Below are 12,009 nucleotides of genomic sequence, written 5' to 3'. Positions count from 1 at the left end.
AAATGAATAAAATCATAAAAATAGTTTCAAGTTCGTCCAGCTCTTGTACTTATATGGTGGGCGTGTAATGGCATAACGATAATTAACTGTGCCGAAGGCTTATACCTTGAATATTCCTTTTATACTTTATCTTTATAAGCCGTGATATTTGCACCCCCACGCATGATAAGACCATCTTTACTAAGGACATTTGCAAATAAAATAGCTCAAGGCGGATTAGTTTAGCCAATATCTTTGGCTATTGTCGGATTGTATGCTATCTCGATAAATGCTGTATTATGAGAGTAAGTTATTGCTATATTACAATTGACGTAAATACTACAAGTATTACTTCATCCCATGCCGTCTGCACGCGATAGCTTTGAGAGAGGCTAACGACACATATTATCATTAAAAACTCAAAGCAATTACAAAACTCGCCCAATGCTTCAATATCTGAAGACCTTAGTAGCGTAGGATGAACAATGTCACCTTCTCGTACTAGTTTTTGACGTGACGGTACTTATATATCACTCTGCCTACACGGACTACTGCAAGGTTCCATTATAGGTCCTGTACAATTTAAATTAGCAATAGCTCGTTCCACTCCCAATGATTAGTGACCATAACATAATTTAACATGTTTAATGTCTTAATGTTAGGTATTTTATACTGTCTTCGAAGTACAGTTGTGCTGTGCAATTTAAGATTCGATGATTTCGCTCTTGATTCTATCTAATCTAATGATGTTCTAGTTTCCATAATATGATGTTCTTAACATATGAAACTGATTAAATTATCTTTCTGGTTCTCGTATTCTACGATTGTAGAGTTCCAGACATCTAAATCTGAATATGAAGCACAAAATGTATTATTTTATACAGTATTATTGGTACTTTCCTATGTAAATAATACAATATACACAAACATGTTTTGTATAAAATGAAGCTTGATTGTCAAGTCCTGCATAATAAAATCTAATATTTTGTTAGGATTGGAATAAGGACTCGAAGTTGGAGAACAGAGTTTGTATGTAAAGTCTAATAAACAAAAGACGTAGTACCCGTTTGGTAAACATGTTTGTCGGTTTGCCCTTAAAGTGTTTGTGTAACAATACAAGTTGTTTTTCATCGTAATTACTCATTTTCTTCAAACAATATTCTCCTAAAATCACAATAGTCTTGACCGAGCTTCCCTTTGTTTATTTAAGTTTATTCATTATATTAATAATACTCTCGACCAACTGCTAGAACAAATGGAAAATCTGTGGTTCTTTTTATAAAATCTAAGGTACGATTTATTTTACCAAATAATCGAAATCGAGATAAACCTTATTCTATATTTGTTAATTGCTTAGTAACCGTGTTTGCTTTAGACTCAGTTTATCATTCCTCCAATAGTTATCGTTCGTTAAATGAGTTACTGGCATTTATTTTTTGTTTGAAATGTTAACGAGGTCTTCCGATCTAGTTACACTGGTCTCGTTATAGTCTATTTATGGACATATTTATGCTACAACCTTCAATCAACAGTTTACCTTTAAAACGCAACAGCGAAACCTAGAGCGATTTAGACTGGTCCTTTTTGTTTGACTACGGTAACAATGTCTTATATTTTCAGTACCAATTTACATTTAGATATAGTAGAAACTTTTACTCTTTTCTAATCTACATAGACCCATTCTAATAGAGTCTGTTGGGTCGGTCTTGATATCAAGCCTTTATTTCACAAAGCCTGTCTCTTCTTATCTGACAGACGCAGTATTGAGGGAAGCACTATATCGTGAGGATTCAACCGGTTCTATTCCCAGTCCTACTTTGACGTGGGCGAGGACAGCATTCCCAAAACGACCTGAATTAATTGAGCTTACAATTAAACGGACAGTTTTGACGCATGACCAGTTGTTGTCCTGTGCGTATGTGACCATTTGGGATTGTTTCAAATAAATGTTATTTAATACTAAGTAAGGGTTCAGGGTTAACACTCCCTTGAGTTTAAAATTATATTTAAGTTTTTATTTTATTTAGTTTCTCTTCAACTTTTTAGTACCGACATTAAATTATTAACTAGGCTTCTTAACACACTAAAGTTAATTTATTGTTTCTATACTTACAAATTATTCTCAAAGTAATGTAAAAGGTTTTGTATGTCCACGCTCGGTACAAATGAAACCGTTTATTAACAGTTGGAGCGACATCAGTTAATAATACATCAAGTTCTATAGTATTCGTAGTACGACAATAACAGCAATGTGCACCTGCTAGTCTATAGTTTTTCTCACATTCTTACAACAGGCATCCTACACTACAACCTATGGTAAGCGTACTATAGCGATACAAAAAGCTGAAGAACCTCTTGAACAAGATTATTTAAGTGAACAGGAGTACTGGTGAATATATTTGTCATGCCTTCGTAAATTAGCACGTTTATTGCTATAACTATTGTTAAAAAGACAAAATATGCATACAAACTTGTTAGAACTCTTGCATAATCTCTATAGAAGATTTCCGTTTTAACATCAGACTAAAAATAAATCTGCTAGAAATACTAAGCTCAAACACAAAACAAAGTACAAGTTGAACATCGTCCAATTTAGCAAGACATCTCAAGAGGCATCTTTGTTTACATTTTAGTTCCTTTTAGAGGAAACAAAAGAGGTAGTGGAACGTCAGGTTGTATTGGTTGGTGATGCAAAACGTGAACCGCAACGTGCAGCTACGATGCTGCGATAAGAACTTGCACGATACTCAGTGGAGTTTTGTAAATAAACCGATGCAGCGCTTTATTATGCGCTGTTATAAATTTTTATAATCACGCGTTTATTCCCTTAAGGATAAAATAAGTTTCAGATTTACTTCATCAGCTGAATATGCAAGCTAAGCTTTGAGACAGTCACAATAGTTCTTGCATATTTTATTATGTCTCTAACTAGTACACGATCTACTGTAGACGTGCAGGTGTCTTGTTATTCGATATCTGGCAAATCTTCAAATATTATGACATTTACCAAAACAAAACCTTGTTCATCTACTAGAATGAACTCATCGAAGAAAATCATGTGTTCATTTAAGATTTAATAAACTTAATTTTTTATTATATTTACTGCCATTATTTCTTATTCGTTCTTTTATTGCAAACTATTTGAACACACTACACAAAAAAAAATGATAAGATTAATTTCATACTTTACAGTTTGCCGATTATATTGTCCTCAAATCATATTTTTAGTCTTCTACCTCACAGCATGTGTTTCGGAGAAAGTAGATACTGTTATACGTACTATGATAATATAACCTGCATATTTTGACGCAAAAGCGTTCCTCGCAGCAATTCCAGGCATCTACTGTAGCTATTCACGGAATATCATCTTAAGCATGATCTCAGGTTTAACAAGGTACCGTATATCTTTGAGATGCTGAGCTGCCCAAAATGTTAATACCACCATTAGCATTTCAATTGTAGAGGATTATTCTTGGAAGCTTATACTTTGAACGTTAAAGAGCGAATTTTCCACATTGTCGACGTAAGAAGATAAATTTTCATGAAAACGCTTTTTCACTTAACGCAGATGTTTGTTGCCTTAGATTGAGTGCGTTAAGTGTTTTCTCTTTATACTTGAAATATTTGTCTTGGTTGGATAAAATGCATTTCTTTGTGATGTTATTTAGATTTTCTAAATTCACAAAATCCTTACAAATCAGCCATGTAATTGATACTGAGAAATTAAAACAGCAAATGGCAATAACTCACTTTGATAATTCCATGCTTTAATACCAATAACGTTAGCGTTCATTTGGGTATTCCAAATAACTATACCTTCTAGTAAATAAATCTTTCTTCGAACCCTAACGAGTTCATCAAAAAGGTAAATTAATTAGCACACTAACAACAATAGAGGGAGTGGGTTCGATCCAGGCGTGGCACAAATGTTAAATGAACGGAATGCCCGTTCTACCATAATGATGATGAATGTAGGTCAATTTATATCACTCGTATGAGCATATTTTAAATTAGCGGTTTAGCGAAATTTTAGGCGTTTATGTTCCGGCACGGTACAACTTTAATGATATGCCATAAATTTTGGAGAGAGACACATTTACTGTTCCAATACCTGCATGGTTGTAAGCGTGTGGCAGAATATACTCATTACTGAAAGGTTCGTTGTAATATTTCATAAATTCATTAAGAAACCGACTTTGCAAAAAAAATCGTCCTCAGAATACAAAACCTCTTTTCAGATTTTTGAAAGTGGAAATATGACTCAAAGTACCTACTGTCTGTAACTAAATAAGGCAAGATCTTATGGCATTTCGCGTGGGCGTTTAAAGCCCAAATTGCCGGGAATGAAAGAAATTATGTTCACACATTCCTGTTTCAAAGTGGGTACGGGTACGTAACAGACGGGAAACGGTTATAGAACAAGCATTTATGTATGTAGAGATGTATAAACAATATTGCTTGCTATATATGACTACGAGGGTAATGATGGTTAGAAGATTTTCCCTTTAGAGAATTCATTCAGCCTACTGGCTATTTTTCCAACTCAATTTGTGAATTTATAGACGAGCTACATTCATAAGGACGTCTTGTTTTAAATTGCCGCAATACACACGCAATACTTAAGCGATTTAAGACGTATTGGATTTTTAAGCTAAAAATAAAATTGTGAGTAATATGATGGTAGGTCCAAGCCTCATAAGGCACTGCAGGTGACACAGGAAACGTGTATGAGCCTATATGGGTAACGCTCGGCGCTCTCTGTCCACCCTGTAAGGAAACTAGAATGAGGATAATGTATGCACTCGTATGATTCATAACAATATAAATGTATTCTATATGTGCGGATTGTTTACTTCCGCTGTGCAGAACGAAAATAAATCACGTGTAGGCAACAAATCTATAAACAAATCATTCTTGCGTAATAATAATCGTGTCCAATTTCTAAAACATTGTAAGTAATTATTAACTATGCCTACTTGATTATGGGCATCGAAGGTCTTCTGCTACTTCTAATTACACCTGTATGGATCATCATTAAGGTAATACTTAATGATTCAATACACGCATTTCAATGTAACAGGTTAATTCGCACTCTTCATTCATTCAGCACACGACCTTGTTCTCGGTTATCAACTTACGGTAAATTTAATGACCGTATTGTTCAAAGACTAAGTAAATTCTGATAAGATAGATAACATTCGCAAACCCGTACGACGAGCCTTGCCCCTCCAAGCACACCCAGCCTGTAAAGCCAGTTCACCGCGCGCTCTGTCCGTGAGCGGACGCATCGCGCTCCCCCAAAAATAATTACGACCACCAAATAGGCAAACAGGATGTATTTACTCCGCTTCGGGAATAGTGATGAGAACAAATAACAATAGCTTCTAAAAGGAACACCTACATTGCGTTATCGATCAACAGCAAATTAATGTGAAGTACCTGACCTTGCGAATCGACTACGAATATTAGATTAGTCATAGTTTTATTTTGTGTTTACAAATCGAACGCTCGATTGAGATAGTGCGTTAATTGAAATAGAGATGGGATTAAAGTAATCCATTTTTACTTCAATATTTGTGCGAACTCTTTGGATTGTTGAAAATGACGATGTTGGCGGTGAAGAACTTCTTCATGCCGGAGAAGAGAGTGGACTCTCCGAGGTTTTCGAGGATGCCGGAAGCATTAATGAGGTCCATAAGACGACGCTCTCTAAGAGTAAAGAGAACGAAATCGCTGGTCCTCGTAAACGAAAAAAGAAAATCCGGTGAGTGGTAGCGTATGATTATTTCCATCACTTTCTTTTTTTTAATTTTTATTATTTATACTCGTACTTTACTTAACGTTGCCACATACAGTACTCTTACGACAAATCTCTGTACTTAATCTGTATTACATAAAAGTTAGACAATACATAGCTTGCTTAGCACAATTGCCATAATAATAGCCTCTATTTTTCCCAAACGACTCTCCTTTTCTCTTCTAATGGCACCTTTTCCCCAGTAATTAAGAAATCCCAAGTTACCATTAAGTTAATCATCAAGAACGTCGCTAATGGTAGCGATAACTTGGCTAGCTATTGATTTTTTGCGACGTCAAATCGGGGAATAGCCGATAAAAAAATAAGACATTAAACTTCAGTTAGAACAGTAGTGGTGATTAGAAAACTATTCAGATTGAATTATTCATAGCACGAACATATTCTGCAATACATCGTAATATTTAATTCGTTGTTTGCTATTTAGATTAGTCTTCCGTAAAATTACTGCGAATTGAAACAAGTTCATATATGAAGTGGAAACAATATTTACATAATGGACGAAGAGGTACTCATTACTTACCTATACTTCTAGGAGGATATTTTAAATAATTATTACAATAAATATTGTCTATCGTCATAACTAAAGCAACGTAACAACAGCGAATTTGTGGTTTTATTAAACCTTCTAAAATGACGTATTGGTAAATCCTTATTCTTCTCAATATGGTATTTTGATGATGTTTTGTTTAATTTTTTTCTTAAAGCTATCCTGTTGCGCGTCATTCGGTTACAACGTCATAATACGTGACATCATTTTAGGCATTGTTTCATGTTCTTCTATGTCATATTAAATGGTCACTGGCCATAAAATTGAGCTTAGTTATTCCATAGTTATTCTTGATAGTACCATTGTTATAAATAATTGTCGAGTGATACCTGAATTGTAGAGCCGAATCTTCAATGAATTAATGCCACGTAATTTTTTAAAGCTGCGCTAGGTTCTTGGCCATAGGTTGACAACTAAAATTAAGAAAATATAGGAATTTATGCCGTACAACGTTGTACCAAATATACCCAGCGATATAAGGAAACAACTTAGCGCTGTGACCTAAGAACAATTAAAAAAAAATTGCCTGGAGATATCCTTAACGCGTAATGAACAAATACGTTCCAAAGCAGTTCTATTCAAAATGAAATAATTACTACGAAAATCAACAAAGAATTTGCTTGAAGTAATCCTAGTTTAATAATAAATTGTTTCAATGTGCCAAATCCATTCGAATCGATTCGATTTACTCTTTGTTACCCCACATCGCCGTAACATTGTAATTAAACTGCCTGATACAGATCAACTGATTGTTATTACAACTGTTTCGTACATAATGTTCCAAGGTTGTTATAATGTCTGGTAATATCATACTTACGATCTTTGATATACTAATGGCAATATTTTTTCAGTACATTGGCTGCGAAAAGTCATCTGTTTTACACTCATGGTTGATTTTTAGGTCACTCTTGTTGGTATAAAAAGGCGTGTGAATTCTAATATCGATCGTACAATACAAACTTTTTGCTCTTAATTACTTGCTTCTACACCAAGGAGTTGTCAATTGAATGAAAGGCTTAATTCCTATGGAAATTAATTTTAATGATAATTCGTTTACATTTTGATCAAACGAGAACAGGATTACGCTTCCTCCGTATGTATAATATAACTAAAAGAAGAATACAGCTAATCAAAAAATATAAATACAAAGTTTCGTATAGCATCCTTACTTTATAACGTTTAGCCTGTAGGTAGTCAAGTATTAGGTAAATGGAAAAGTAAATAGGTTGTATGTATACAGCTCCAAGATCGATTACTTCCGGACCTATAAAATAAATAAAAGTTGAATATATTTTAATGAACAACCAACTAATGAACACATGAGCTGAAGTCAACGATAACGTATATTTTCTAATCTCTAGTACATTTTATCGGATGCGTTCGGGGTTGATTAACTTTTAGATCGATGAACGCAGCGATAAAATCTTTTAGGTATGTAAAGTTAATTGGAGGGCAGACATGCAACGACCGCTTGTCCATTACGAGTGAAACTGGTTGGCTGATAGTTTAATTCAATTAAGTAATTATTACATTTAATGAAATATAAACATGTATTACGTATTGAATTTCAATTGAATCAAGCTTTTGATACTAAATCTGGTAGACAGCTATTCAAATTCAATTATTTAATAGCATTTGTTTAAATATTTTCAAATTAATTCAGAAAGGACAAAAAAGCTTTCACTATCTGTTAAATATCTAATGGACTCTCAAAAGCCTATAAAGCAGCCGATTATTTTTAATCGAACCCACGAGCTGCTTTGTAAATTTTTCAAATCAAACTGACATTAAATAAAAATGAATTAACACACTAATTTAAATAATAACAATAAAAATCGACTAAATCTTTATTTCCGCCGCAACGGACAACACTAATTACTAGTTTGCACCTGGCAAGCGCGTGCCAACCTAAATGTCACACTTGACGTTATATATATGTTACAACCAATTAAACTTGACCCCTTTTAAAAACAACGACTTACCATTTAATGTGTTCTTTTATGTCGGTTATAACGATTAGAAGTTTTTGTTCCGTAATTGAAATTCCCGCGTAATTATATTGCAGGACTTTAATTTTATACGAATGCCTAAATAGTTTGTAGTACTCGGACAACGATTTAAATAAGGAACATATTATTTTTAATTCGGTTTTGTAAATGGCGTGTTATTATTGTCTATATTTGAATGCCAATTAATTTATTGATAAAAAGAGGTTTTATTAAAATTATAATTTTAATTATAGTAAAATAATAATAAAAACTAACGGTAACTTCAATGGTGTCACGATTAAAACTTTGTTACTTAAGCTAGCGTTTCATACTTCTTTTCCCACGTACAAATGCCGTCGGTAAATAGTTGCAGATGCGCCAAACGAATCACGTGTTTAGACTTCGAACTTGATAATGTAGAAAAATAAGTTGTATGTCTACGCAAGAACAAGACAAAGTATAATGTCTTATGTCTAAAATCAATTAATCAGTAAAGCAAAGCAAGTGTGGCGTGATTTAGGTATACTTAGTTGCAAGTTCTATCAATGTTTGTGCTAAACAACTTTTAACACCTAAATTTTAATTTCCCTGTGGTAGTATTTTTTGGTAGTATTCTATTTATAATATAATATAGCATAGCAGGAATTTATTTATAACCAGAAAAAAATTGTAAGTACATTATATTTTGTAAAAGTATTCTAATTTTAACTTTTCTTCTCTACAAAGGAAGAATAAATTGCAGATCGGTCAAAAAAAGAATAGCGAATATTTTACTACTGGCCACGACTTTCAGCCTTGGTCGTGAAGAGAAAAAATAACAAACGCAAAGCTCACGACCTCGTGAGAAACAAGCTCGTCAAAACGTCTCGCTTTATTTTTTAAAATTATATTATTTTCTCAGTTGCCATTGCCAGACGTCGTTGGGAATAATTATTACTTTGAAATTGTTATTCTTATTGCTGCATATTAAAGTTTTAATTGTTTATATTTTTATGTAAATTAATTTATGTAGCACACGAACATAATTAAAAATTGAAAAATAAGTTTACATTTTACAAGTTACAAATAAGTGTAAAATGAAATGACGGTAGCATGACATAAATCGTTTAAATATTTCCAAAATATTGTAAGCATCCAATCAAGCAATACCAATTTCATAGCGGAATATTCTCGATATACTCAGATTTACTCTCGGGCCATTCCAATCACTACGGCTTAATATCCTATGCCCCAAAGCGTGAAGGAACATAGGTTACGTAATATGGGCATTGAGTGTTTGCCTAGATCCCGCATCAGTATTGGACCTCTTCCAAATAGAAGCAACTTCGAGTCTGCAAATTTTCTTCTATAATTGGTGCATGTGAAGGTGAGATTAAATCTTGTTGGCCGATATTTTAGGCCTAGAACTTTGATATCAAAACAAGAGTTTGAGAATATACCGTAGATTAATTCTACTTACTCATGGTAAATTACCAGAGATAGGTATTTAGTTGTAGAAGCTAATTACAAGCATTATTTATCAAAATGTGTAAGAGACCACGACAACAGCGGCTACAGCCTTTACAGAAACAAGTACCGTGACAAATGTAAGATTTAATTTGCTCAAAGCATGAAATCATAAACACGAACCGACTATATCTAAAAGCTATTACTTGCCATATAAATGCAAATTACCTAATCCAGTGGCCTGAAGTAGAATTGGGTCAGGCCAGACAATTGGATGCAGTCCAATTGCTGGCGTACCGGCGCGCCCCTTTTACATCAACCTTGACTATAAGTGACCTTTCTCACCTTCTATTAAGAAATGTCTCATTTCACTGAACTGTTATGTTCTGTACTAAAGTTTGATGTTATGTTGCTTGCTGTGGTAATAAGACTTGGCTACCGAATGTGTTTTCGTGAGTCAGATGTGTTTCCACTGAGAGTGAAGTAGGTGCTATGCTTATGTCTCCCATGGGTTCTAATGTAGGACGCACTTTAGGGATTCTCAATCTATAACACTAGATTAATTGACACCTGTAACATTTCATTAGTAAATATGTCCCTTGCTGAGCAGTGTAGAGACGTGATTGTACCTAATTTTGTTAATACCTTATCGTTCATTTCCTCGGCAATTCGATACATCCCTACTATTAATATTATAAATGCGAAAGTAACTCCGTCTTTCTGTTACGCTTTCACGTCTAAACCACACCTGACTGATTTTAATGAAATTTGGTACAGAGATAGAGTTGACCTTGAGAAAGATCATAGGATAGTTTTTATCCCGGGCTTTTGAAGAGTTCTCTTGGAAACGCAATATAACCGACATCGACGCGGGCGAAAAGATAGTGTAATATAATTGTAAGATTCGATTGAATCAGAGGAACAATCTGTTTTCGTACTCCGCTTATCAACAGAAGCGAACTCATTTTTTTCCGAATATATCGGATTTGTGACGTCAATGGATTAGAAAACCTCTATTTATAATACACGATACATCTCCCTCTCACAAGCGCTCGCGGGCCTGATTGACTAAGACAAAACGACAATGTATAAAAATATTGGTAGCGAACTATCAAAATTGCAAAAGTTTCTCGCGCCGACCCTCCGTGCTCATAATAAATTCATTTAATGTCGGCTTACACGGCGAACGCTTGCATAAGCTCAAGTTTCAAGCAGTAGAGATGGCGAATGGGTTGCACTATTTCAAATACTCAAATAAATTACGAGGACATTAGATTTTGAATCAGTAATCACGGCATTATGAGCTGACTTACGTATTTATCGCTCATTAAATTTTGTGGGTAATATCACATTTTATTGAGTTATAGAAACTTTATAACGTGTTCTATAGGTTCAGTTGTACTAAAATACCATGTAAGACACATATAATTTAAACCGTAATAAGTTATGCCTGCCAAAGTTCTCCTGCTAAAATTAGACATTATTTTACGATAATACTGCTAAGAGATTTTATTCTCTGTTGAGGCACAAAATAATTTTAATATTAAAATTTTAAAAACATTGGTTTACTTATTCATTGCACTATGCACAAAAAAATACCTAGTTAAGGTAATTTACGAGACACCCGCTACATTCCATCACTTAACTCAGTTTACTCGAGACGACTGCGCCTCTAACAATTTATTGGGGTCAGCACAAGGGGCTTACGATATTGAAAAGGCTCTGCAACATATTGCGGCCTCACATCCTGTTACCACGACACTCCTGGGATCAATATCCGTATCAAATAAGTAAGTAGTACACAGGTCTTAAAATAACATGATTGTACTTATGGAAGCGGGACAAAGCACCACACTGTAGAGCGCTGTCTTTGTTCTGCAATTGCATTAAAATTATATCTCATTAAAACGTGGCGGTAAGCCCCCAAGCTTCACTTATCTAAGGTGAAACACATTCTTAGGTCAACTGTTAATTAAATCAATATCGTTAATATTATGATTAAACGAGAACTTTGTATCCGGCAAAATACTGATAAGGATGGCAGATACTGCAATTAATATCTTGAATCTTAAAACAACAACTTTAAATGTCACATACCTAAATTCCATTAAAAAAGAAACAATTTAATCACGTAATGATGTAATCGATTAAGTCTGTTCTATTCGTCATAATTGACTCGCTTGAATCTAGTTACGTGAGTCATACGTGACATTGATTTTGACCTCAACTCA

The 12,009-nt window shown here is 34.1% G+C and overlaps 1 protein-coding gene and 1 long non-coding RNA gene across 3 annotated transcripts in view; one reads left to right on the top strand and one right to left on the bottom strand.

The window, feature by feature from the left end:
- LOC113500520 (centaurin-gamma-1A) overlaps window positions 1-12,009 on the top strand; it is a 175,147-nt gene that overhangs the window by 114,715 nt on the left and 48,423 nt on the right. Inside the window, exon 1 of one of the 2 annotated variants that reach the window (XM_026881352.1) lies at window positions 4,275-5,743. The exons of the other annotated variant lie outside the window; for it this stretch is intronic. Within the exon in view, the coding sequence (XP_026737153.1) occupies window positions 5,581-5,743 (163 nt within the window). The 5' untranslated portion in view covers window positions 4,275-5,580. Of the gene's footprint in view, window positions 1-4,274; window positions 5,744-12,009 lie in introns of those variants that run through there. 2 annotated transcript variants of the gene reach the window in all.
- Window positions 7,365-8,968, bottom strand: LOC113500523. The gene is made up of 2 exons (XR_003401214.1): window positions 8,327-8,968; window positions 7,365-7,608 (listed from the first exon to the last, which is right to left on the bottom strand). It is a non-coding gene; the product is annotated as an uncharacterized LOC113500523 (long non-coding RNA).

Source organism: Trichoplusia ni, chromosome 14, assembly GCF_003590095.1.
Source record: "Trichoplusia ni isolate ovarian cell line Hi5 chromosome 14, tn1, whole genome shotgun sequence".
NCBI classification, from domain to species: domain Eukaryota; kingdom Metazoa; phylum Arthropoda; class Insecta; order Lepidoptera; family Noctuidae; genus Trichoplusia; species Trichoplusia ni.
Note: the sequence above shows the minus strand (reverse complement) of the source record. Positions and strands in the feature narration are given on the sequence as shown.